The sequence below is a fragment of the Citrus sinensis genome, chromosome 3, assembly GCF_022201045.2.
Source record: "Citrus sinensis cultivar Valencia sweet orange chromosome 3, DVS_A1.0, whole genome shotgun sequence".
Lineage (NCBI taxonomy): Eukaryota > Viridiplantae > Streptophyta > Magnoliopsida > Sapindales > Rutaceae > Citrus > Citrus sinensis.
Window position 1 is genome coordinate 37321472 of NC_068558.1, and position 27693 is coordinate 37349164.

Genomic DNA, 27693 nt, shown 5'->3' on the forward strand with positions numbered 1-27693 from the left:
AATTAATTTATTAATAGTCAAATAGTTCCTTCTCTTGCTCTCCCTTTCCTCTTATTTCAAAAATTCCTGTTCCCTCTTCCAAATTCCAATAATAGAAAATCAAAAAATATTAATTTAGTTAAAATTATTAAATAATAAATTGGATAAAGTGCGTTTGAAAATCTCTCTCCAAGAAACATTATTCTCTCTCCAGCCCTCAATTTACTTATGCATTTTTACACACAAGGATGAAGCAATGTCAAATGCAATCGAAATAGTGATTTCATAGACACATCAACGATTGTGTACATGGCATATTGCTAAAAATGCCACACAACAACTTGTTACTTATTATGCAAGACCTGGGTTCAAGCAATATTACAACAAGTGCTTTTATGGGTGCAGTAATGCAATAGAATTTGAAGCTTCTTGGGTTGAGATGATTAAAAAATTCAAATTAGCAGATCACTCATAGCTCAAAATTTTGTATTTTTCTAAAGAGAAGTGATGTTTGGCTTTTAGTTTGGATACATTTACTGCAAATATGAAGTCAACCTCGAGAAGTGAGAGTACAAATAATATTTTTCATCAAATTCCGGCAAAAACAACAGGGCTCATTATAGTTGTTCAGCATTATGACAATGAAGCAAACGAGATGCGGTTAGAGGAGTTGCAAGATGACAACAAATTAAGGGCTGGAGCGAGATTTGCAAAGGCACTTTATTCAATTCATTATTTTTATAATTTCTAATAAATTAATGTTTCTTTATTTTCTATTCTTAGAATTTGGAAGAGGAAAGATGAAATTTTAAAATCAGAGAAAGGAGAAAGAAGGTGGGGAATTATTTAACTTTTAACAAGTTAATTTTTAGGTTTAAAATTATTGACACACGTTAAAAAATTATTAATTAATGGTTCCACGTCATCTAATGACATGAAGCATCAGATGTATTCTAAAATTTATCATATTGTATACAGCTGGTTAGCTGCCAATTATATCATTAGTCCAAGCTTTTTCACAAATATTGAGTCCTACACCAATCAGTAACACAATTAAATTAGGGAAAATAGTCCAACTTAAAAACCAAAAAACAAGCGTGGATGAAAAGAGAGCTAAATTGAATTAGGGAAACAATTGAAAGTTGCTACTTAGAAAAAGCAATTGGGCATGAAAAAGAAAGCGTAGAGTCTGTTGACAATGGAAGGCACATACATATGTATAATTAATTTTGAGTAACAATAGACATTTCAATTTTTTTATCCCAAATGTGATCCCAAATGATATGTCATTAATTGAATGATTGGTAATTCTTAATAAGATTCAAAATGAATTAATTGTATTATCTCACCAACTAATTGATGAATATCGCATCATTTACGATAATTTTTTGGGACAAAAAATTGGATTGTATAGCACTACTCATTAATTTAACTAGTCTTTTTTTAAGAAAATCCATTATTAATTAAAGATAGAAAATGAATCAATAAGTCGAAATCAAGACGGAGACGATTTCATTTATCTGGCAAGTGAGATATAAAAGAGATTTTTTTCAATATATTTAGTGACAAATTTGTGATACCTTTGTTTTTTTCCCCCATTTTGTACAGTGCAAAACTCGAATTAATTTTTTAATTCCTTATTTACCTCGAAATTTGGGGATTTAATAACCATTTCACCAAATTATGAGAGAATGACTTTCATATTATTATTGTTTCTAATTTTTACCACTTAAGTCCTATTATTTTTTAATTACACATTACATCACCGACATTATTATTTTAATGTTCAAATGTTATTGTTGAGGATAAACATAACTGTTAGACTAATAGTAAGATTATAGAGTTCGGAGGGCCATTGGATTATTAGAAACTTATACAAACATGTATACATGCATATATATAGAGTATTCTTTTAATAATAAGGTCCTTATTTTAAAAAAATGAAGATCATACTAAAAGATAGGAAAATATAAAATTTGAATTTACTAAAAAAAAAGTCTTTTAATATTTTAAAATTTATGTTGTTTCTATTTTTTTAATTTTGTCCTTATTTTAATAAAATATTAAATGAGCATTTCCTTATTAGAAAGTTTTTTCAGCTATAAAGAGTTAATTCCCATTTTATAAGAAAGTGCAAAGTTCACACCTTTTTATATGATTTCAATTAATTAATCATACTAAATAAAATTAATTATACTTTGTTTCAATTTTCTATTTTCTTTTTATTTATTTTTAAAATAAAATTAATTATCATCCTAAATGTTAACTAAAATATATTAATTCATATCATCAAATCTTGACACTTTATTATTCTTTAATCCAAGGAATTAAAAGTGTGTTTAATAGTTGTCTCTTGAGCTTGCATGCATGCATGCATACATACATACATACACACACACACATACATACATACATATATATAATCTTGTTAAATTAATACTTTTAAATTGATAACCTCCATTAAATAATAACTTTTTGGGTCCCAGCTTGAGGCCAACATGAAAAATTAATAATTCGATAAATTTATTAGATAATAAATTCTCAAAAAATATTATTCTTCTCTAGGACCCAATTAATATATAAATTAATAATTAACTAATTTGAGACTAAATACATATAATATGTCTATGATTTAGTTGTTGTATTGGTATAATGCTTTACGCATGTCATTGGTCATTATTGCTTTCTTTACACCGTTCAGATGAGAAGTTTCTATTTGATTGTATGTGCTATATTAAGGGAAATAAGAGAGATTGACTTAATATATTGTCTCCAAAAAGTTTTCTCTAATGAGTTCCTAAATAGCATGATCCAACCATGCAATCCAACCAAATTAAGGATTATCAAGTGACTGATTCACTCAACAAGATCAAATCAAAATTGTATCGTACAGCTTGACATAATCACTAAATCATCTACTTATACTAATTCTATGCTTTATGAAAGTTCATATTATATACATGATATTATCTTTATAAATTAATAAACTATTAATTTATCATTAAATTAATAGTTATTAATTTATCAATATATTAATATTCACTAAATTAATAGATTTTTCATAATCCCAAAACTATTAAATTATCGAGATTCTACTGCATTTGATCTTATAACATAATATATATATTTATTATAAGAAAAATATTTAAAAAATAACAAAAAGTACAAGAAAAATATGTTATTATTAATTTTTTATTTATACCGAAACTTATATTATTTATTTTTACGATTTTAATTTTTATATAAATTTTAATTTATATGATTTATTTAATTTATAAAAATATGAATAAAAAAATATTTAAAAATAAGAATAATATTTAAAATGATGGTGTTAGGGAGATTATTAGGCATTATGAAAATAATAAAGAGACAAATTATTTGTTTTAATGTCAATAGAGGAAATTGACAAATGTGACAATCTTCTCTCTCTCTCTCTCTATATATATATATAGCTTTTCTTCGTACAACTTGATGAGAAATACTAATATATCTATGGTGTGTTCAAATTTAATTTATTAATTTATTTCCTCTTTCTAGTTTCTAGATTTAAGACTCTGAAAGTTCATACGTTACACCCTCATATGGGTACGTATCATTCCATTTATCTGTGGAATTAAATACTATTTATCAAAGCATGATTCTAGCATGGATATCTACGATAACATAATTAATAAGAATAGGTCATAAAAGAGTGTGCTTTATTATCAAAATAAATAAAAAGTTATAGATTAGGCTAATCATTTATTTCCATTAAAACTATATTTTACATATGTATATGCTAGCTTTTGCATGCCACTGAATGTTTTCTTTCAGAGGAATGAACATGGAAATTCTAGATCTGTTGATTGTGGCATTGATGGCAGTTCTGAAAGTGCTCTTGGTGGCGGGGGTTGGCTTGTTTCTTTCGACAGATCACATAAAATTATTGGAGCCTAACACAATGCGTGATTTAAACAATGTAAGTTAACAATTTTTCAATCTCTCAGGCACCAATTTTCAATGTTAGCATTTAAACAATGTTAATCATGAATAATCACGATCAAGTCAAATTAATAGAGTACTGAAAGCTGTTTAATTGTCTTGGCTTCTTTATCAGCTTGTATTCTTTGTGTTCAATCCAGCATATATGTTGAGCAGCCTGTCCGAAACTTGTGAGTTCTTTTTCTATTTGGTTTCTCTGTATCTACTTGCACTATACTTCCTGTGACGTTCATTTTGTATCCAAAAAGGGAAAATCAGTTATGTGTGAATATTCATGCAGCCACCAAGAATTAGTATAAAAAGATATTTTTAAACATAAAACAAAAAAATTTACGAAGTAATATCATAAATTTGTCAGCCTTCTGTCAAAAAAGGGTAATAGATAAATATAAAGGTAACATAAAATATCACACTCTGAAATTTTAATTCTCTTGTGGGTACCTTAATTTCTAATTATCAAACACTTTACTATCTTTTAGACAGCAAGATCAAATGGAGCCTTTATGTATAGTTAGTTTTCTTGTCCTATGTTTTGCAAACACATGCGTTCTTAGGTGGTTCATCCCGGTGAATATTTTGGTCTCACTAATAATTGGTTCTTCACTTGCATTGATTCTTATTAAGCTCACACGAACCCCTCCACATCTCTATAGCCTTGTCGTTAGTTGCTGTTCTTCTGGTACATTATTCTTGACTTTGATTTATTTTTTTTCATTTTACATTTTTAATTATCATTGATCTGAGGAAGGGCCCTAATATTTGAGTTAATTGTCTGTTCACAGGGAATTATTTATTTCTTCTCGTAATTGCTCCAGCGGTATGTGAAATGTCAAACAGTCCATTCGGAGATTCATCTGCTTGCTCCTCAGACGGAGAAACTTATGCTTTACTTTCTATGGCGGTATGATAGTCTGATTACTTCTTTAATTAAATAAAACAGCATTCCTAAATTTCCAAATTTTGTCTCAACAAAAATCTTATTTCAAACTCTAGTGTCAGTCCGATTCGAGCCTCCAACCTTGGGAACCGCTTAGTTGCATGGTAAACCACCTCATTTTTCACTCGTGCATGCGAATATAGGATGTGTAGGGGTTGAAGTCGTAATATCCTACCTAGTTAGTGGGTGAATTTGTAGACAATTTTATAAGCTAGGGTTCCCCTAGTTTAGCATATGTATTTTGGGTTATAAAATCCAATAATAAAAAGAGTTGTATACAATTTGCATTAGTTTTTTTTTTTTAAAAAAAAAAAAAGCAAAATCAAATTTTCCTTTAGACCTTAAGGCTTGGGCAATTAAGAGTTAGCATTTTTTTATAATTACCAAAGATGTCTTTATCACTACTTCATGGTTGCTGGTTTAACTTGTCAAAGGTAAGATAATGTTTTTGCATGATATAACTTGTTATTCAAACAAGTTTTCCTTAATCTTTGGGGTTTGGGCCAGGGCGAAGCCCGGAATCTTTTCTAGGCTAGGCTAGTATAAATGTATAATTTCTTTTTAAGTAAAAAGGAAAAAGAATCTTCAAGTAAAGTCATTAAATCAAAACAATAACTCAAATTAACAATTTTTTGGGTATGAGAAATATCTTGTTTATTAAGTTCATTTAACCAAAAAAATTATCAATTTATGACTACGGTATCATACGGGTACCATACCCCACAGCGTAGCACTATTAGATGGTGGAGAAAAGCCACCCACACCTCTAAGATTTGCTTAAATGCCCCCTTTATTTTTATAAATAGTCACATGTATGAACCTCTTTTTGACTATTAGAGCATTAATTACAAGAACCCAATAATTGAGTTTAAATAAACTTCTATAATAAATATAAATATAAATTAAAATAATATAATATAATATAATACATAAAATAAGATAAATTTTATAAATTATTTTAAATATCAAAATGTTATTTTAACGCTATTAATCTGTCATATTCTTTTAATAATAATCAAACCTATTTGAAATATTAATAATATTATAATAATTATACCTAACATTTACAATAATTTATAAAATTCATATTCTTTTATTTACAATATCTTTTTTATTTATGTCTATATTAGTATAAATCTTAAAATCAAATTTTGGATTAATAAAATCCATCGGGATAGACTAATAATAACTTAATATTAAAATAATTTTCATTATATACATTATTTTATTAGTTATAGTTATTGTAATATTTTTATTTGTGCCATATGATATTTATTTATTATTTTTGTCTTATTACTATGTTTATATTTATTTGGTTATAATTAAAAGATATAATAGTCATTTATGAAATTAACGGCCTATATGACTATTTATGAAGTTAAGGGGTCTGTGTGACCATTTAAGTAAACCTTAGGGGGTGTGGGTGGCTTTCTTCCTTGGATGGTTCTAGTTAATGACTTTTAATAAATTTTAATTATTTGATGGTACTCAATCTATGAAGTACAGTACTATTAAGAAATCATAGATAGACCTTAACTTTAAAGAATTAATTAAAAGCCAAATGAGTGATAAATATCTTGTCATCAAAGTTTACTTGAGGCAAAACTATATTGCTTCTAAAACAAGATAGAGTAGGGAGAAGTACTGGGGAAAATGATAGTGGCCAAATTCTAAAACAAATTGAATGATATAAACTTGTAAATATTACTCTTGACAATTTTATAAAGTATGAGAGTGATAGCAAGTTTTGTAAATACTGCATAATAATTTAATTTGTGAGCAACGTTAGTATGAAAGTAAAAAAACTAAAAAAATTTACTGAATTTTTGCTAGGCTATAGCCCAACTTTGTCCATTAATAGCTTCGCTGTTGGTTTGGGTTACCAGTTAGCTTTCCATAGTTGTTGGATTTAATTTATCAAAGACAATTATAACTAAAATTCAAATAAATTTGATCAGTAACATAAGAATAGTTGAGAATATTTAAGTTGATTTTAATGCAAACAAATATGCAATATCAATGTTTTAGGTATTTTCAAAAAAATTCAAGGACAAATTTATTAGCTGACTCGAACTCGGGCCAACGACTAAGGGAACATTTACCCATTTTCTTTCAAACTTTCAGTTCTAAACCTAGATACCCAAGCTAGACCATCATGTATAGAGCTCATATAAAAGATTCTGTTAGATTTTTTTAATTGTAATTATCAATATTTTTGCTATTATTTTAAAATGTGTTAGGCTATTAAAATTTTTGACTTAAAATTTTGATACAAATGTTGAGTCATTGATTTCAAGAAATATGGCGGTGGATGAATAATTATCATTAAATGCTACTTTAACTTTCAATATCCACCATTAGATTACTTGAAATCAATGGCCCAAGATTTTTGTCAAAATTTTAAGTTAAAAATTTAAATTAGAACAGTCCCACTATTTAAGAATAATCACAAACCCATATTATACCCTTAAAGATGTTCTGACATATATATGCTCCAGAATTTTCAATGTAATAATATTAATATGTGCCTATCAATAATTAATTATATCAATTTGTGGTACTCAGACAGAGTCTAGTTAATTGAATTTCATGGTTTGGTGTTACAGACTGGGGGATTTTATGTTTGGACATACGTGTGTGCCATCATGGCAAGATTTGCAAATGGTATCATTAAGACGAACAGATGGTGATTCCACAATCAGCATATCATCTTCTGCAGAAACTTCATCACGAATACGCTCCGAGAGTTTCACCGAACCACTTCTACCCTGTTCGAAGGATTGCTCTAACTCTATTGAAATGCTTCGCACTGGATCTTTGGTAAGATACAATGTAATATTAAAGCTAAAAATAGTTACATTAAATGCACAGATTGTTTGAAAATTTAATTTAATCATTAAAATAGAGTAATAATTTAGTGGGAGACAGTGCTCACATTATGACGAGCGACATTATCCGTTGCACGTCTAGTTAATTGCAGTTTTATTCACAGGGAGTCACATATTTGTGCTACTTGTTGAGCTGGTGCTCATTGCTTCATTTTTTCTATACACACACAACCACAAAAACAATTACTGGGTTTAAATGAATATCTAATTTTATTATTTGGACAGGTTCTATTTCCGGGAAGGGTAAATTCACTACATTAAGATGTTTCTAGCGGAGATAAACCTGAAGATGGTGTTCAATCCAACCACTATTGCCGCGGTATACAAAAGTTCATTATCAATATATGTTTTCAAAGTATTCACATGAAATGTTTTATGATCGTAAATAACAACTTATTAAAAAGCAATAATAATACTATAATTTTTTAGATCTAGTATTAATGGTTTTTATTTTCTTTGAATAAAAAGGTTGTTGGGTTGATCATTAGGATAGTCCCTCCTATCCGAAAGGCAATGATTGGTGATAATGCTCTTCTTCGCTTGATTGATAATTCTGCATCTTTGCTTGGGTATGATCACCCTCAATTACTACGACTCTGATGCTTAATTTTCCTCCACAGCTTTTCGTGATTTTGCCACTTATCCTTTCACAGACTATAGTTTTTCATAATACCCGACCCTGTCACTTATTGATGTCAAAACTTCAACCCAAGTATGTATGTATGTATGTATGGTTGTCTTACGGTCGCTGGAATGAGATTTCGTGTCGTCAGAAACCTAACAAGAGTATTATAAAAACTGTAAGGAGAAAGTGTTAATCTTCCTTAACATTTCCCTTTTGTAAATGAAATCTGATTATATATGACAGAGAAGCAGCAATTCCGTCAATTATTCTGTTACTTGGGGCAAATCTTCGACGAGGTAAATTTAATATATATTTTTCATTACATTGCCTTCTGAAAAAAGTCAATGTACACTTATTTGTAGATTCTTGTGATTCTTTTTGTGGCTGAAGGTTTAAAAGGATCAGGAGTAAGTCCATTACTTGTGGTACGGATTCTGGCAGTGCGGTATACACTGTTGAAATGGGCACATGCATGTGTCATCTAAATTTCAAGAAAGCATGCAAATTTCAAAAGGCTACCAAAAAAATGAAAAAGTTGGTAAATTTGTCAAATTTGTCAAATTTGTCAAATTGGCACCATTGACAATTTGCTTGGGTTAGGTGGAATAGTGCAAACTTCAAGTCTATAAATTGAAACTTCTTCATTCCATAACATCCCAAAAATTTGAGAGTTTAAGAGAAATTGCAAGTGAAGCAATTCTAGAGTTCTAAGAGTGTGAACAATTAGAAAGAGTGTGTGTGAGTGCTTTTGGATGTATTTGGGTTTTGGAAAGTGAGGTTTTTATTATTCAAATATTGAACTCCAATAATTGTTAATTATACAATTATTTTCTCTTGCTCCCATGAACGTAGACATGATTGCCGAACCACGTAATTCTTGTGTCCTTTATTTTTCTGTGATTGTTTTGTGCGTTTGATTCCGCATTCCGCGCACAACAAGTGATATCAGAGCTTTGACTTCATCTTTAATAGCTTCATCAAGATTTTTCAAATCAGCAAGTAACTTCTCAAATCTTGAGACATCATGCATTGACACCCCATGTTTCATTCAAAAGTCATATACCTGGCTCATTGCATGAAGGCGATTTTCAGAACTTTTCAGCTGGTACTTCTCCTCCAATGTACGCCACAAAGTCATTGCACACTCCTTATCTTTCACCAAGTATTTCACCTCCTTAGTTAAACAAGATCTGATTTGACCAGAGGCTTTCTCGTTCATGCGATCCCAAGTTTCTTCATCACAATCTTTAATTTTTCAAAATAACATCGAGATCGATTTGAATAAGGGCATCCATAACTTCGCGCCTCCACATGCCGAAATTGATTTTCCCATCAAACTTTTCAACATCGATATTTTGGCCGACTATAATAGGTGTTGAATAACAATTTGACAAATCTCGCCTTCCATCTGAAGTATTTTATGAAATAGTCTCGATAAATCCCTCCCTAATTCTGAAAGTTGTACATTCTACCATTTTCTCAACAAATTATTTCCACTTGAAAAACAGCCTCTATGATGTTAATTTCGCGTGAATAAATGCACCAAGAAAGTTTCTAGGAGAATAGAGGGGTCACAATAGTCTCACTTAAAACTCAAACTCCTTAAACTCTTATCATCTTGTTGATAAAACTTTCCTAAACATGCATAATTGCACACTATTTACAATAAATTGTCTCCCAAGTACAAATGATCATCTCCATCGTATTCGTAAATAGCATTGTACATTAATAGTATCGTATATATGAACAGTACCGTATCTCCACAAATACGAACCGTCGGCTCTGAATCCTTATTGAAGGATTTCATTAGGGATGATGGTTCATTGGTAGTCGGCTCAGATTTGAACAAATTTTCGTCAAGGTAGAGAATTGTTGAAAAGCATTGGGCACATGCATGTTGGCATCCAAATTTCAAGAAAGCATGCAAATTTTCAGAAGGCTACCAAACAAATGAAGAAAAAATGAAAAGTTGGCAAATTTGTCAAATTTGCCAAATGGGCACCATTGACAATTTGCTTGGGGTAGGTGGAATAGTGCAAGCTTCAAGCCTATAAATTGAAGCCAGTTTTTCATTCCATAACATCGCAAAAATTTGAGAGCTTAAGAGAAATTACAAGTGAAGCAATTCTAGAGTTATGAGAGTGTGAACAATTGGAGAGTATGTATGAGAGTACTTTGGGTGTATTTAGATTTTGGGAAGTGAGGTTTTCATTACTCAAATATTGTACTCCAATAATTGCTAATTATATAATTATTTTCTCTTGTTCCTGTAGACGTAGGCATAATTACCGAACGTAATTCTTGTATCCTTTATTTTTCTGTGATTATTTGATGCACTTGATTCCGCATTCCACGCACAACATACACTCATCCTTCTCACGGGCATTGTTGTTGTTAAAGGTGCTTGCCATTTCGGCATTGTGGGATCTGATTCATTCTATCAATTCATGCTTTTGCTTCAATTTGCTGTTCCACCAGCAATGACTACAGGTATTGTAATGTTGTGAATGCCGCTCTGATTAATGTTGGAGTGATTGCCACGGGTCTCGCTTAAAAATTCATTTCACAGTTTGAGCTCCTGAAAGTTTTTAATACCTCATTTCGTTCTCGATTCTAATTACAAAAACACACGGTTGAATAATAATCGTCATATAGACTTTAATTAGTTTTGATGTGAAAATAACACATTTTACCTTTTGACAGTGCGTTCTATTTATTACTGCTTTGCTCATTTTACGCCTAGATCAATGGATTGAATAGATGCAATAATGCAAAAATGAGGTTAAAAATTTTAAGACATCCACGCCCGTTAATCAAGAGCCCCATATTGGCATGCGCTGACTTAATTTATTTTATAACAGGTACAATCTCCCAGTTGTTAGAGATTGGTGTGAGTGAATCCTCTTACATTCTACTGTGGACTTATGTTGTGGCTTCAATCTCTGTTACTCTCTGGACAGCATTTTACATGTGGCTTTTGACATAGATAGCTTGTTGTAATACTAATACCACCCTGATACCATTTTACATATTTATTTTAGATGTACATTTTGCAGTGGATGATTCGTAGTTTTGATGATAATACTTGCATGAGGTTGTTGTCGTATTGTTACAAAGCCCTTCCAGATGATAGAAAGGTATTTGTCATGAATTCAGCTTTCCCAGAAGTGCCTGTTAATTCCATTCCTATTACAATTCCTTTATTTGAATTGTGCATGAAATTATAAAGAAAATAAATTCAATTATGTTTTCCTATGCCAGAATCGGGGCTGGCCAAGCTTTTTTAATTATTACTATAACATCAATTTAATCAAAATTTAAAATCGAAAATTTTATAAAATTTTATCGGAAATGAAAAAAACAAAGGATGATATTTGGCTATAATGGATAAATTATTTATAAAAAAAAATCCGCATTTAAATTGTTACCTTTGGATAAAATTTGGGCAGTGGTAGAACCAAAATTTTGCTTGACCCAAAGAGTTATATACTAGGCTATAACATAAATCTATAAAATTGAAGAGGCCAATAGTGAAGGCTATATTGAATAAACTATAGAATCTATAGGCTATAACAAAATTATAAAATTATGAAGGGACCTTGTTTGAAATTCACATAGGATAGGTAAATTTTCTGTTCAATTTTTTTTTTCAATCATGGGGTTGGCATGTTTGGGAGAAAAGTTTTTGTGTTTTAACAACATTTTTTTCAATTCATCCCTTGTCTCATGTGTATGTTTTAACTAATCGTGATAATATCCATACAGATGTGACAAATAATAGATGGATAAGTAGAAATACGCCAAAAACATCAAAAACTTTCTCTAATTTAAAATATCTATCATTATTCTTATAACATATTTACTAATTGGAAATAAGAATGAAAATGATGAAATGTAATTCATTAATTTGTTTATTAACAAAAATGACAAGCAGGGATTGGGAATCAAATTGGTTGTTACTCACCAATTTGGGAATAATTCCCTCGGTTCTAATTCTTAAGATATCGACGAAATTACTTCTACTCAAATTTAAAAATTTACAGTTTGTCTCACTTAAAATATTAAAAAAATTTTAAAAAAATCTAAAATTCATTGTTACAACTGCTCTCACTATCGCTGGTTGTTTTTTTGTCTCTGGTTGCTACTTATGGCTTGCTGCCAACCATCGTTGCTGTTGCCACTCGCTGCAACTGTTGCAACCACTCGCCCCTTGTTGCATGTCATTGCTGCCGGCTTTGCCCGCTTGATTTCGATTGCCACTTTGTTGTTATTACTTATTTATTTATTTATTATTATTACTACTACTACTACTATTATTGTTTTTTTTTTCTCATTATTGTATCACAACATGCATTTTTTATTATTAATTGGTTGTTACCACTATTATTGTTGCTATCATCAACAATAATTTTTTAAATAATAACATCATAAATAGCACTACAAATAATGATAATTATTATAATAAATTAAAGATGTTTTAATAACTTGTAATTCATTTATTCCTGTTCCAAGAAAAAATGAATATTTCCAATAGTAATATAATTTTTTTTTTCGATTTCAATTTGTGTTCTTACTAAACAAATAATTCTGATTCTTATTTTTCATTCAAATTCTAACTCATCTTTATTTTAGTCCATTTTAATTATTAATTTATAAATGCACCAGTTGAATGATGGAGTTTCTTGCAAGAATACAACACTAAACTACCGCATCATCATCAATAATACAGTGATTTTAAAACTTGTGCCGTATATTTCACATTTAAGTTAAAATTAGGGGTACTCAATGAAAGTAACCCTATCTAACCACCAGGTATTCTGAACGTTGGTTGAAACCATGTGATTATCAATTTCCTCATCATCACATCATAACCCTCCTCCATCCGACGATCAGTATTCTATCTATAAACCGACAACTTACGGCAACAAAACGAGCGAGACCACACTACATTCCAGTCTCCTCAAGAAAATCCAAAACAACTATCAACCACTAATCGACTTGCCGTCAGCAAACAGCCACACATTGCTTCTGATTCTGAACCCCACGAATGCTTTGCTGTACACGCCAGCTTCCTTGCTTCTGATATGCAAAATCTGACTCCCCTTATCTTCACAGATTCTCCCCCAATCTTTTCACTAGCTGTTTCCTCCACATGTTCTAGCTAGCTAAGGTTATACATCTCCACAGTCTCATACTCTCCTTTCCTTTATAACTTTCACTTATCGTTTGTCTTATTTTCTTTTCTTTTCTTTCCTTTCCTTTCTCCACTGTAGCTCCAGATTTTCTTTAAAGGGCTATTGGGATTTTCTCTTCAAAAGAAGTTTCAAGGATGAAAATTTAATCTTGAGTTTGAATAGATTGGTTATTTTTCCTTTTATATGTGTAAATATATATAAAGAGTGAAAAGATGAAGATACAGTGTGATGTGTGTGAGAGAGCTCCAGCAACAGTGATTTGCTGTGCAGATGAGGCTGCTTTGTGTGCTAAATGTGATGTTGAAGTTCACGCAGCAAACAAGCTAGCTAGCAAGCACCAGAGGCTTCTTCTTCAGTGTCTTTCCAATAAGCTTCCTCCATGTGATATATGCCAAGTAATTTCATTTCTTCCATTTTTTAAAAATCTTTTTTGCTTTTATTTGTTTTCTTTCTTTTTATGATTTTCCTTGGTTTTGATATGTAATTTGTTGATTTTTTCCTGTTATTTTTGTTTTTATTTATGTTATGTTTGTGGTCTCTTTGCTTCTAGTGTATATTATAGTCACCCATGATTATGCCCCAAAAATTGTTAGAGATTAGGAATCTGGGATATTATATGGAAATTCTCTTTGCAGACGCTATTGTTTTACTAATTTGGGGAATTGTCTTAATATATTGTTAGTCTTAGGCTTTAAATTTTAAGGGGTTGTCGTTCTGTTACCTATTAGTGCTAGTGTAGGTTCATGAGGTTGTTTAACATGGTATCAGAGCCGAGATCCTGTGTTTCAAGTGACTTGTCTACACTTACTTGATCTCAATCGATTTATTGGTGTTACCATTGATGGGAATTGTGAAGACTTTAAACACCAATGCTGGACTCTTGTTTACTTGTTTAAGCTTTTCGCTTCTTAATTATGCCTAATACTGATTCCTCTGGTTTGATAGTTGCATAATGCTTACTGTGTGTCTTATATGATGTTCAGGAAAAGGCAGCTTTCATTTTCTGTGTGGAAGACAGAGCACTCTTCTGTAAGGACTGTGATGAACCTATCCATTCACCTGGTAGTCTTTCTGCTAACCATCAGAGGTTTTTGGCCACCGGAATCCGAGTAGCCTTAAGCTCTAGTTGTTCCAAAGATGCTGAAAGGAATATATCTGAGCCACCAAATCAGCAAGCATCACAAACTTCAGTAAAAATGCCTACACAGCAATCTTCGGGCATCTCATCTCCTTGGGCCGTGGACGACTTCTTACAATTCTCAGATTTTGAATCCTCCGGAAAGGTAATAAAGATATATATGTAGATACTCAATAGAATCATCATATTAGAACATTTGCACAGTGCATATTCTATTATGAATACAAGAATGTCCTAATATGGGTGGAACACAGAAAAGTTGATCTATCAAGTCCTTGCTCTTCTCTGTTTGTAGAAAGAGCAACTCGAGTTTGGAGAGCTTGAATGGATAGCAGACATGGGAATATTCAACGACCAACTTCCTCAGGAGGCTCTAGCAGCTGCTGAAGTACCTCAACTCCCGGTGTCCCAGTCCAACAACTTAATATCATCATACAGGCCCACAAAATTCAATATGCCATACAAGAAGCCAAGGATTGAGATCCCAGATGATGATGATGAGCATTTCACTGTCCCAGATCTTGGTTAAACAGAAAGAAATAATATCTACAGTCATTCATAGGTTGATGAACTACCCATACTTTCCTATGTACACGTACATATAAATATGTATTTAGACACATGTTATGTGTTATAATACATTTTTAGGAGTATCATCAATCCCAACGCTGAGCAAAGGTCTTGTTTAGCAATTTTACTTTTCTTTATCGGCCATGGATGTGCAGTGTTTTGTTCTTTTTGGCATTGAAAGTTCAGATGTGTTACCCATGCTTATGGCTGTATAATTCACACTACTTGGTCTAATAAGAATACTATGCCTACTGTATCAGCAGCTGTTCAAAGGCAGGTCTTGCCATCTCTGTAGCTTTTGGTTTCTTCAATGCGAAGTTCATATCATTGAACTGTTTCGGCTCCTCAAAACAGGGGCAGAAGTGATCATGTTGGGTGATATAGCTTAGGGCTTGGGATTTAGCATCTTTTTACAGTTGATAGGGTAGGATAGGACATTCAGATAAAAGTCGGAGTTCTTTAACTATGATTCCTGAGGCCCCGAGGATAAGTAATGGTGCGATTGTGTTAGTAAAACCATTTTATTTGTAAGGTTGATGTTGTAATTAAGTTAGTTTGTCTGATAACCTACACCTCATGGGTCAGAATATTACTATTTGAAATTTGAAATTTCATTGGCATTAAACAATTGGTAGTCGAGTAAAGCTACCTGGCATGAGGCAACTGCTTAGTGTAAACCAAAGCATCTTTTTAGGTTTGCAATGAATCTTTCATGCATCACCGGCTACCACAAGCCCTTTAAAAACGAGCTTTTGAGTTTGACAACCAGAAAACCAACAAATTAATCGGTCTTTAACTTCCCAGAAATTGACAATCTCTATAGACATGCATTCCATCTTTCATTCGTGTTTCCATTGTATCATATTAATAGCGTTTGCAGCTCTGGTTCCGACCATTGTCCACTCGGCAACTCTAGCTACAGATACTCAAGTTCTTCGGCTGCTCAAACGTTCCATCGATCCTAACACTATTCCAAGATCTTCCTTCCTCGACAGCTGGGACTTCAAGTTGGATCCATGTGAAAGTTCCGGAGGACAGTTTCTGGGAATCTTATGCTCGATTCCTTCAGACAATTCAACAAGTAGAATAACAGCAATTTATCTTGACAGCAGCGGATATGATGGGTTTCTAACACCATCAATCGGAAACCTAACAGAGCTCACCACCCTCGATCTAAGCCGAAATAACTTCCGAGGGCCAATACCAGATACCATCACCGACCTAAGAAAGCTTACTACACTTTACCTTCCAGGCAATTTCTTCACTGGCAATATCCCTGTAGGAATTACCAGACTCAAAAAGCTTCAGACTTTAGACCTGTCACACAACAGCCTTTCAGGCATAATTCCTGCCCAACTTAGTGGACTAAGAAGCTTGACCGCCCTAAGGTTGTCACATAATGCATTCTCAGGCAAGATTCCTAGCCTTACTGGAGCTTGGCAACTCCACACACTAGACCTTGACAGCAATCAGCTTTATGGAAACTTGCCCAAATTTCCCACAAGCCTGAGAACTCTGTCTCTGAGCCATAATTTACTGTCAGGACATCTCTCTTCTCTAAGGAATCTTGTGAACCTTAAGTCATTGGATTTGAGTTCCAACAGGTTTACTGGTGCCATTAGTCATGAGGTACTTACCTTGCCACAGGTGGTTAGCATCGACGTTTCAGTCAACCGCTTGACTGCTATAGAGATGACCACATTATCTGGAGACACACATCTTCAGGAGCTTGATGTACAAGGCAACCTGTTGCGGGGTCACTTGCCGATCAACTTGGTGAGCCTTCGGAATCTGACCTCTGTTAACCTTGCTCGTAATCAGTTATCTGGTCATATTCCCAAAGAGTATGGAGCAAAATTGGGAAGCTCCTGGAGAAGTTTGTTCTTAGATCACAACTTTCTATGGGGAAATCTTCCACCAGAGTTCTCTAGTAGCATAACGAGGATTCGAGGAAGTTTGGCAAAAAATTGCCTAAGCTGTCCCGAAACCATTCGATTGTGCCATGGAGGGCAAAGGCCAGCTTCAGAATGTGTAGGACAGAATGATAGAGAGTGAGAAATATTATACATTCAGAAGCAGATTTTAAATAATTTTAGAGTATACTTGCAAACCGTCCTAGGTCAATTCATTTCTGGGAAATACTATTAATTTCTAGTGAAGACTATTTCCTTAACTGAATCTTACCCCTCAAAACTAGGAATATAGAATTACGACTCTTGTGATCAATAAATAGAAAATAAAATTATGTATCATTTGCTTTCTTTGGTTGATTTCCTGAGCATCTTTTTCACCAATACATTTCCAATGAAGAGAATCTATTCAAAGACTCTCATTTCGAACTTAAAATCACATTTTCCACCAATATTCTTCACCAACAAAAAAAATCATTTATAGAAAATTTTGTAATTGTTAAAATCTGGAAGCAAATGGAAGTCAGCATATGAATATAATGAATGAAATATAACAACCAGATAATAAAGTAGGAGCCAAAATGCCTGTAACATTCTAAAAATCAGCTATAGACAGAATTGTTTCTTGCTACAACAAAAAAAGCAGGCAGTTTAGAAAAGCCAATTAACAGTAATGTTGCCAAGCCATAAGAAAAGCGGTAGTTGGGCAAAAGCAATAAAGATCAAGAGATAGTGATGTCTGCTTGAATCGTGTGTCCTCATCTCTGCGAATAGGACTCTCTTCATTGTTTTCACCAAGAAGACACCCATGCACATACACATCCAAAGGATCAAAAAATAGTAAGAGTAACTGAACACAATCCTCCCAAGGACTGCTAGACAAAGTCCGGTAAAAGTATACCCAGCATATGCCACAACATCCAGCAACGGTGCCTCCCCACTACCCAATGAAAGTAAAGTGACCTTCAGCAGCATGAATTGCATAAACCATCCAAACAATCCCTTGATGAAAAGCCAGTTTAGAGCTTCTGGAGTAAACCTGGGAGGAAAAATGAAAATTGTTGCAGGAAATGTACCACAATATTAAGTACAAGAGCTAACCACAACAACTAAAAAGGAAGTCATTTAACTGGGACAATTTTTTCGGACACCATTTGAAAAAGCAATTTATGTTTACAGTGAGACCTCAACTCATACTCTTTCACTTGCCTATAAGCCACAAGCATATGAGTTATGTCTATAAAAAGTTTACTTAGAATTTTCACACAGACTCTCATCCATTGATGTTATGTAATCCAATGATGGAGTGTTTTAAGCCACAAGTTAAAAAGGCAAAGCCAAAAACCAAATAAAACCAATACAAAACAAGACTGAAAACTTTAGACAAAACTACCAGCAACTTGGAAACACATTGTACTTTCCAACTAAGCTAATTGAAGAGGATGAAAAAGGCCTTTTAAGCATTAAAAATAAATAAGAAACGCAGTGGTAATAAGTCTCTAAACCAGTTTTGCTACTAACTATGCTTCCACTGCCACCACCATAATTGCTGTCACCAACAACATTAGGTGCTTATGACTTTTCCAGTTATTAAGTAGTACTCTTCTCACATCATAGTTTAGTTTTTATTATCTTTTTATACGACTCATCATTATGTTCAATGCCACAACAATAGAAGTAAATAGGAACCAAAAATGAAAAATTCATTGCTACACATGCAAGCAAATAACAGTTACATCTTGCTCCTTTTACTAATTGTATAACACCATCATTAGGAGCTGGAACCAAGGAGTGCCACAGTTAAATCTTTGGAGTGAAGAAAAGAAAAGTGTTCATTACTAGACAAATCTAGTTAGGAGACCCTCAAATTCCAAAAGATAAATGAGAAGCAGCATAATATTGAAAGATTTGATAACACTCACTTTCCTTGAAGACCCAATGTGAAGCCAGCAAGGACGACATAGGTGCCAAATGCCATAAATGGAATGTACAAATCTGGTGCATTTATATCATATATTGGAGGTTTATAAGAAAGCCTACCACCCACTGGCTCAGTTATTCGTGTCCAATGGCCCTAATATTTGGGCAAAAGAAAAAACAAAAAACTATTACTTCCCATAGAATGAGGGGAAAGAAACTATACAAAGCAGATGTAAAGAATTAGTGCTTACCCTGTGAAGGAATGGAAAGAGAACAACCTTCAATTTGTTCCTCACATATTGGTCATTCACTTGGAAATAATACTGAGGATCAGAAAAATACCTACTTATCTGCATTAAAAAGATAATATCAATCATAGACAAAAACATTTAAATCATACTTCAAGGAAAACGATTCTGCATGGTAGAACTAAAAATTTAAGGAAGCATCGGGATTTAAATCTTCAGAAGGCGTTCCTATGATGGTATTAGCAAATTTCATAAAAATGACACAAACCAATGTACTTGCACAATATATATCAAAGATCACTACAATATGTGTTGATGTTTTACTAGTTTGTCTCAGCCATTGTTTCAGTTTAAGACATTTTAAACTTTTGGTTTGTCTCGGTTGTTGTTTCATTTTAAGACATTTTAAACTTTTTCCATTACAAAATTCAATTTTATTTTTTTTTAGGTAATTATAGCATGTATACTCATATATCAGGACGTCAGACCACAATTAAACCAGTTCAAACTGTAGTCTTTCCTTACGAATGAAAACTTTCCAAAAGAACTAGCAGTTAAGAATGCAGTGAGGACCATCAAAAACAACATTCTAGTTAACTGTGTGAACATATTGTGTATGTGCATGGGCAAAATGACACTTGTAATGAAACATTTATTTTTCATAGCTTTGGCCAGAAAAGTGTTTCAGTAATAGTCTTGGCATGCCGCTTACATTGCTTTGCACATACTCAGAGCTAGATCCCAATATCTTTTCTCCGTATGCACCCAGTCCACCTCGGATCAGTCCTGAACCAGCACCGTAAAATGCATTCCCGAACGGATTGGGCTGGGCATCCGCAGCTGGTCTGGGCATCCCAGGCCCAGGCTGTGTTCCCATATTGCTATACATTTCTGTAATCAGAAAATAACAGTCAGAACAAGCTTTGAGAAGAGTCTAAACTCATCATCTCCCTAAGTTTCTACATCTCTTAGCAACAGATTCTCATTCCCATATTGGTTAACCTCAAATGATTTTATTATTGTTGCAGTCTTGCATGGCCAATACATTCATCAGTAACAATTACCACGTGATTAGACATATTCTCTCTCTCTCTCTCTCTCATTTTTTTTTTTAATCATTCCCAAAGATAGCATATTATTGGGTGCTAGATTGAGAGCACACTTTTTCTTTATTCATAAAAGAAAAATGTAAAGTGATCTCAGAAGTTGGCATAGAAATCACATAACTAAGAAAGGACATTCCCTATAGTCCATGAGTCAGAAAATGGCAGTAAAATGCACCAGTCCCTTAAAATCTCAACAACTCTTCTCAAATCATAATCCCTAGGAAAATGTGGGGAACGCCATAATTTGTTATTTTTTATTAGCAAGAATAAGCATCATTGTAAGTCTTTATAACTTGAACAGTTGTACCTATATAGATTCAAAATCTCAAAACTCTAATAGACATTATTCTTGACTCATAACAGCAATCCTAATCCTATATGTACATCTATAGCATTCGAAAAATGAAAACAAAACCTAAACTCACTTGAACAGCCTTAGTTACATAAACCTGCACAGTGCTCCTACAATATCCTATACTGAACTTTCTCTTCCTCTAGAAGCCCTAGCTCCTGCATCATTTAGGACCAACAAAGAGGAAAGAATCATTAACTTGTGATTTGAATAAGAAGAATAAGAAAGGGATCAAATCAAAAGAAAATTCAAATCCCTAAAAGAACTTACAGTACCTGACTCCTCTATTGAACTTTCATCACTACAGCTTCTACCAAAAACCGTAAACAACAATTTCTATTATTCAAATTAGACTGCTGAAGACACTTCTGTGTTCAACATGCATTAAGAACTCAACAGAAGCAAAAGGTCCAGAATACCCTTTCGTAGGAAACAACTAGACACAAGTGTCTGCTCAATAATGATAACATTTCACTATTGAAGCAGAAGGTGTAACAAACTACAGTTACCCGAAATCAAAAAAGAAAAAGCAAAGCAAAATCACTAAGAAAATATAGGGCTAGTTTCTTGGAAGTAAATTCAAAAAATACCAAATTGTATATACTTTGGTGTCAATGAATTCAAAATACAAAAACAAGCATAAATTGTACAAAGAAACTGATATGCAAACACATACGAAAAATCGTAAACCAGCTACGATTACCAAATGGCATCTCATATCTAACAAGAAGTTGTCATTGTCAAGAATCCAAATCCATCTCTAACAAGAAGTTGTCATTGTCGAGCATTCTCAAGAAAAAACCAAATCCTAAACTTCAGTAGGTCTCCTAAGACATTCAACAGTTACATTAACATTAATATCACTCAATTCAACTTCTTCTCATGATCGACATTTCAATTATAAAAATGCATAACCTGCCAAAAAAGAAATCCACTCTCAATTCCCCAAGAAATAAGATGCAAACTTTAGGCCTCTACAAGCCACAAGAACAAAACCCTACTTCACAAATCAGCCGTGAAAGCTCAAAACACAACAATTTTCAGATTCTGATCACTGAAACTTAATTCCCAAAAACCCATTTAACTGTACAGTCTCAGAATCATGTTTGAATCCACATATTCACTATTAACCAATATCAAAAACAGATCAAGAATATATATTTGCAAGGAGAAATTGATTTGGATCTGAGAAAGGACCTTCAATATGAAAAGCTAATTACCGGATAGTTTGGCCGCAGAATATCGGAGACTGGTGGGTTTTCCGGCGACGTTTGATCGGAGCTCGACCGCTTGGATGTGTAAACTCTGAAAACTGGAACGAGATGTAACGGCGATAAAGGGAGAGAACGCTGAAGAAGAAGTAAAGAATCAAGAAGTTAAAAAGCGAAGAGTGAGTGTCACGTGCATCTCGCGTGCAGCCGCACATGAAATTTCTTTGCATCACTTGACCAATCACCAATTTTTTTTTCTTTTTAAGAAAAACCAATTACAAATTAACAATCCATGATTATTGATTTTTTTTTTTTGGGTAGAAAATAACTCAAATTATGAATATTGATGTCTTGTTATCTTAATAACTAATAACGAGAGATTATGTGTAATCAAAGGGTCTTATAATTGTAATGTCATTTGAATAAATAAAAGCTTTTACCAAACTTTTATACTCAATGATTTACTTACAAATTCAGTGAATTAGTAAATATTACTTGCAACCTTTTAAGTTTTAACAACTGATCCTTAGTCAAAATAGGTAGAAAGTACATTTTTTGTGCCATTGTTGAGGGAGAAGATTTGGAGAATAGAGAGAGAGGTTAAATTAAGATAAATTCAATAGAATTGAGTCTTTGGGTCTTGACATGGTTTGATATTATCATTTGATTTCTAATTATCTATGTCTGTAAAATTTTTATATAAAAAGAAAAATAGATTTTAAATCTATTATTTATTGTAAAATTTTATTTTTTTATAATAAGAATAGGATTGGTGATTAAAATAATTAGGCATATTATTAAACTTCACAAAGTTGATAAAAAATAATAATAACATGATAATTTTTTGGTCCTTCGAGCTATCTTTAGTGAAGTTGATTTTTAGCTGCTGACACTCAATTTTAATGTAAATGGAGGAAACACTGAAGGCGTTGGAGAGCTCTCTTTCTCATATCAAATGGCGACTCAAATCCTCCTCTAAGCTTCGACTGGAGATTGGTCATCTTTATTTTCCCTCTTTTTATTATTATTATTATTTTCATGATCTGTCGTCCCACTACATCTTATAATTTACTGATTCTTTCATTTTGTTTAGTATCTGAATTTATTTCCACTGTAATTTAGTTTTCTGGGTCACCTTCAAAATTTGGAATTTTGTTTACTTTCTGCGTTTTTTGCTTTTATTGTAGTTGTGAACTCATGGGAATTTCTTTTATTTTCCCTGCTGTTGTTTGGTAGATGAGAAAGTGAAGGAGAGAGGAAAGAAATTCTTGAAGTTGTTGAATGCTTTATCTTTTATGCTTGCATCCTGAATTTCTGTTCTGCTCAATGGCATCAAGTGTTAGAAAACAAAATGATTGTAAAGAAATTTAGGTTCTTCATAATTTACTTTATAACTGCCTTGTGTTTTTGCGTTGGCCAGAAACGATTGGTGCAACGTTCTTTTGGCTGCATTACTGCATTAACCTGATAGGTTTCGGTGCAAGGTTTAGGAACTTCATTGCTTTTTGCATCACTTCTGAGGTTACAGACTATGATTGTTACGTTCACTCATACTGAGGTCATATGGATATGTGCATGTTCATTAATATTATTATATTGAATTGTATTCACTTTATAGTGAACTTGAATTGTTGGAACTTTTGGCAGATATTCTAGCATTATGCACAGGGATGAGGCCAGTCATAATGGTAGACTATGGTGGAAAGATGCCTGAACTGCAAGAGCACTTATGTGAACTTCTTAAGCGCTGTCAAAAGGTTTGACTCCTGGCTTACTCACTGGATAAGTTTATGAGAAATGTGATATATTGACATTGTGTTAGTGTTAGATGGGTTGATCTGTTCTGTGAAAGCGGGATGCTCACTGTGTACACTCTCTGTAAATAGATAAAGTCAACATGGTTGTATTGTGGGATGCTCACTGTTTGTTATGTAATTATATAGGTCATCAAATTTTATGTCAGTTATCTCTTGATAAGTATATGTTGTTATCTTACACAGTCATGGTGTTTTCTTATACCTGTTCTCTGTAGACATGCATTACCCTAAAACATCTAAGCATAGCTATCCGTTTCTTATTGGATGGTTAGATGTTAATATTGTGGTTATACTTGTAAATAATACAGCATCATTTTATCTTTAACTTTTCTTCTGTTTATTAAGAGCTTATTGTCTATCAAGATTTCAATATTTATTGTTTATCCAGGAATCACCCTCTTTTGAGCATCTAAGAGTAATGGTTATAGAAGATATGATATATTTGATACATGTTAAAGGACTTGCCGAATATGTTAGCTCAAGCTTGAGCTCAGAAGCTGAACTGCACTTCGTGGACCTAGAGCAGGATCCACCAAAGGTTGCTGCCCCCTATAGGTTTAAATTCCTTTTTTTTGCCACCCTTTGAATATACTCTTTTCTCCTCTTTACTGAATACAATTTCATTCCTTTACCAGATGATAACACTGAAAGAAAAAAGCTCAGTAGGGATGCAACTAATATCAGTTCAGAAATTGTTTTCATTAGTTTTTCCACTCAATGGAATGACCGATGAAATTAGGTTACCTAACAGGACAGATCACACCATTGAAGCCACATCTTCTAACATTACAATCTCTCCTCAATCTACTGAAGTTGTTGACCTCAGTAGCTGCATTTGCGACAGTCAGGTCACTATTCCAACTTTGAATGGGTAATTTCTGTAAACTTGGAAATACAATGTTGAGAGAATCCTTTATATGTACCTGTTGGATACTTGGACTATATTAGAGTTGCTTGAGTTGTGACAAGTTTCTGAGATCAGAGCATGGACTGTCTAAGAGGTCATTCATAAGCAGAATTGTCCCGTTTGAGAAGTCTTCTGGAAACCCGACTTAAATTAAAAATGCAGTTTGCTGCATTCTTGTATTCTGGATCTTCCTCTCAAGAAATTTGTCTATCATGCATCATGCATTAGCAGCTGCTTATTGTAATACAAAGAACTAACTACTCAATTTGTTTCAGAAATTTAATAAACTAGTGTTAGATGTTGCTATCATACCGTGGTGCAATAACACTGGGATTTGATATGCTTCAGATGGCTTCTTGGTTATCCAGTTGTGTATTTGTTTGACAAGGAGCATATTGCTGATGCTATTTATAATCTTTCAACCCAGTCTCTTCGTATCTTCAAAATTTTGGTCACCAGGTTTGTTGTTCCTCAACTTATCTCTCAATGCACATAGCTAGAAACTGAAGAATGACTCTAACTGCTCATGATAATAAAAATAGTGGCCTAGTTATAAAAGGCTCAAGCTTTTCTAAGAATATTTATTTTGGTCCAATTATCTCTATTTCGAACAAACTTTGCAATTGCATTGAATTTATTTTGATCTTCTCGTTGGTATACAAAAAGAATGTTTTCAACTCTTATTTTCAATCTTCCCCCTTGAAAGAAAGGAAATCAAGTTTCATAGATGTGCTTAGGAAATTGATCAATAGAAAATTGTTAGATTTACCAGTCAATTGTTGCTCAATTTTACATTAGTGACAAACAGATGACAGTTTCCTCGTCAAACATTTCCTTAAAAGTTTATTTCATCAAATATTTGACAAGAAGTAGCTTATGATCTTCCTTGAGTCTAAAACTAATAATTGACTGATGTCAAAGTTTGAACTTTTCAGGAATGGTCCCTTCAGTAAAGGATCTATGCCAGAAGAACTAATGAGGTAATATTTATTATTATAATTTTAGTGGTAGAGTTTAGTCTAAACAAGATATGATGGCCTCTGAGTCCCAAGAAATGTGCATTTTGAGGTGAAATAGTTACAAATTGTGAAATTGGGAGGATGTGATAATGATTATATCACATCCTAGGTTCTTTTGTTTTTAAATTTTTTTTTTTTTTAAGATAAGGATATGACCCTTGGAGTGAGTTATTAGGACCTTTGGTTTTAAAAGAGGTAGGGGTTCAAAACCTTTGGGTCACATACTTGGGATGTTATATCTCATAATTTTTTGGCTACCAAGATTGTAGGATCCTGTAGTAGTCCTCAGTTTAGTACTTTGTCAAATTTTTTAAGAGAGGTCAATGATTGTGTTTCAGGACAAACATATGTAGATAGATTAATAGTTTATTTCTACATTGAGATTATAAAAAATAAGCAGGTAAGACAAAATTAGTCTACGAAGATCATTGGTGTGGTTGTTAATGCAAGTGCGCCTTTCGTATATAAAAACACTTAAAGCTCCCTTCATATTGTCTAGTTATTATAACATGGTTGGGGCATATTTTGGCATTAAGATGTATACTTGCTGACTTTAGCAAAATGATGGAATTTCGATATGCACCATGATGTGGCACATTGTCATCAGTACAACTTATTAGTGCAACTTGAGAGCTGCAGAAGGGTACAATTCCCTAATCAGGTCAATCTCAAGCTGGAAGTATTTCCGTCAAATATGCCAAATATGATTCCAGTTGTGCTGAATTTTTAAAGTATATGCCATCTGATGATGTCAGATAACCTCCTTGCCTCATCTCGATTATCTTGTGGGTTATGAGGCATCAATTTTCTTCAATTTGATTTGTTTGGTGCACTGTCTTTCTTAATGGTTTACCTATTTTTAATAGATGTAATGACATACAAGTCTTGCCTTAGTGCATCAAGATGAATGTCTGAAGGCACCACACTGTTGGTGCCTCCAAGGTGAAGTGTGGAGGTGTTGGGGGAAATATTTTAGATAGAAGGTTTTAAGGGATCCACTTGTGCAATACTACAATGGAAATGGACTGAATATGTTATACCACTGATCTTAATATGATTCTCATTGTGTTTGTTGTTTTAGTTGATAGTTATAGTATTCTTCATTGACATGCCATTCAGAAGAATCTATGGTGACATGCACTTGGTTATCAATGTTGTTTGTCAGATATGGAAGAGGCACATGCTTCTGGACCACATTTATATAAAACTACTTTAATTACCTTAAGAGAAAGTGGGGATATTATCAGAAGCAAAATATTGTTAACGACTAAGGGGATGATTTATTTGCTTAACTGGTTTTGAGATATTATTATCTATTTACCACATGTTGATATCTGTTTCCATGTGAAAATTGTTTTGTAGTTTCTCGGTGCCTTATGAACTGAGCATGGAGGGAAGCAATGAACCATGGGCAGAGATGTTTCTGGCTAAAATGCAATCAAAGTGGGCAAAATGCAAGCCAACTTGGAGGACACTGCAGATGGAGGTAAGTGAATGCTTTCCACAAGCAATTGCATTATAGTTAAACCACTTCAAAGATATGGTTCAAAAAGGCGCTTAAGCAGAAAGAAAAATCATTTCTTTGGATTGCTGCTAGGAACAGCAATGATTTTGACCGTACGCCATTTGGCATTTGCATGCAAGAAAACGGAGTCATTTCATCTTTTACTTTTTCATGTAAAAGGGCAGAAAGAGATCCCCCCAGTCCCCACTCGATCACAAAGGGATGAACGGACTATAAATTTGAAACAACAAGGCTGTTTAATGCTTAAAGTACGTTTTCATTTTTGAAGCTTGTTATTAAAAAGGTTTCAAGTTTCATTTTTAATGGACAACTTTCATGTTTCAATCAAACACTTTAGTTCATGAGAGGAATGGCAGTTTGGTCCC

At 33.0% G+C, this 27693-nt stretch overlaps 4 protein-coding genes across 8 annotated transcripts; 3 read left to right on the plus strand and 1 right to left on the minus strand.

The window, feature by feature from the left end:
• The first annotated feature begins 13424 nt into the window (after positions 1 to 13424).
• On the plus strand, positions 13425 to 15572 carry LOC102626697 (B-box zinc finger protein 25-like). Its single transcript, XM_025098815.2, has 4 exons — positions 13425 to 13580; positions 13684 to 14000; positions 14589 to 14888; positions 15039 to 15572. Exons 2-4 carry the CDS (start codon positions 13818 to 13820, stop codon positions 15270 to 15272), a joined length of 717 nt encoding a protein of 238 aa, XP_024954583.2. The 5' UTR covers positions 13425 to 13580; positions 13684 to 13817; the 3' UTR covers positions 15273 to 15572.
• Positions 15573 to 16138: 566 nt separating this feature from the next.
• On the plus strand, positions 16139 to 17368 carry LOC102617686 (leucine-rich repeat receptor-like protein kinase PEPR1). The gene has a single exon (XM_006478711.4). The coding sequence runs from the start codon at positions 16139 to 16141 to the stop codon at positions 17366 to 17368; it is 1230 nt and encodes a 409-aa protein (XP_006478774.2).
• Positions 17369 to 17730: 362 nt separating this feature from the next.
• Positions 17731 to 22237, minus strand: LOC102626203 (uncharacterized). 2 transcript variants are annotated; one of them, XM_006478659.4, is made up of 6 exons: positions 22070 to 22237; positions 20923 to 21007; positions 20104 to 20282; positions 19395 to 19493; positions 19146 to 19297; positions 17731 to 18262 (listed from the first exon to the last, which is right to left on the minus strand). In XM_006478659.4, exons 3-6 carry the CDS (start codon positions 20278 to 20280, stop codon positions 17875 to 17877), a joined length of 816 nt encoding a protein of 271 aa, XP_006478722.1. In that variant the 5' UTR covers positions 20281 to 20282; positions 20923 to 21007; positions 22070 to 22237; the 3' UTR covers positions 17731 to 17874. The 2 variants fall into 2 exon arrangements, with proteins under 2 accessions (XP_006478722.1, XP_006478723.1); XM_006478660.4 differs by lacking the exon at positions 20923 to 21007 and having other exon boundaries at positions 22070 to 22236.
• A 426-nt stretch (positions 22238 to 22663) lies between these two features.
• On the plus strand, positions 22664 to 27638 carry LOC102625729 (uncharacterized). 4 transcript variants are annotated; one of them, XM_015530523.3, is made up of 8 exons: positions 22664 to 23056; positions 23708 to 23817; positions 24266 to 24415; positions 24513 to 24748; positions 25133 to 25243; positions 25720 to 25764; positions 27166 to 27289; positions 27401 to 27638. In XM_015530523.3, the coding sequence occupies exons 1-8, from the start codon at positions 22969 to 22971 to the stop codon at positions 27410 to 27412; spliced, it is 876 nt and encodes a 291-aa protein (XP_015386009.2). In that variant the 5' UTR covers positions 22664 to 22968; the 3' UTR covers positions 27413 to 27638. The 4 variants fall into 4 exon arrangements, with proteins under 4 accessions (XP_015386009.2, XP_015386010.2, XP_006478720.2 ...); XM_015530524.3 differs by having other exon boundaries at positions 22665 to 23056; positions 27407 to 27638; XM_006478657.4 differs by having other exon boundaries at positions 22671 to 23056; positions 27166 to 27638.
• Positions 27639 to 27693: the final 55 nt, after the last annotated feature.

What these genes read in the sequence shown, in the direction of transcription:
- LOC102626697 (XM_025098815.2), top strand. Translation starts at nt 13,818, where the DNA reads ATGAAGATACAGTGTGATGTGTGTGAGAGAGCTCCAGCAACAGTGATT. An exon ending in CTCCATGTGATATATGCCAA is followed by an intron (nt 14,001 to 14,588) that starts GTAATTTCATTT and finishes TATGATGTTCAG; the next exon opens with GAAAAGGCAGCTTTCATTTT. An exon ending in ATTTTGAATCCTCCGGAAAG is followed by an intron (nt 14,889 to 15,038) that starts GTAATAAAGATA and finishes CTCTGTTTGTAG; the next exon opens with AAAGAGCAACTCGAGTTTGG.
- LOC102617686 (XM_006478711.4), top strand. Translation starts at nt 16,139, where the DNA reads ATGCATTCCATCTTTCATTCGTGTTTCCATTGTATCATATTAATAGCG.
- LOC102626203 (XM_006478659.4), bottom strand. Translation starts at nt 20,280, where the DNA reads ATGTATAGCAATATGGGAACACAGCCTGGGCCTGGGATGCCCAGACCA. An exon ending in CTGAGTATGTGCAAAGCAAT is followed by an intron (nt 19,494 to 20,103) that starts GTAAGCGGCATG and finishes TTTTTAATGCAG; the next exon opens with ATAAGTAGGTATTTTTCTGA. An exon ending in TCTTTCCATTCCTTCACAGG is followed by an intron (nt 19,298 to 19,394) that starts GTAAGCACTAAT and finishes CCCAAATATTAG; the next exon opens with GGCCATTGGACACGAATAAC.
- LOC102625729 (XM_006478657.4), top strand. Translation starts at nt 22,969, where the DNA reads ATGGAGGAAACACTGAAGGCGTTGGAGAGCTCTCTTTCTCATATCAAA. An exon ending in TTCTTAAGCGCTGTCAAAAG is followed by an intron (nt 23,818 to 24,265) that starts GTTTGACTCCTG and finishes TTGTTTATCCAG; the next exon opens with GAATCACCCTCTTTTGAGCA. An exon ending in TTCAAAATTTTGGTCACCAG is followed by an intron (nt 25,244 to 25,719) that starts GTTTGTTGTTCC and finishes TGAACTTTTCAG; the next exon opens with GAATGGTCCCTTCAGTAAAG.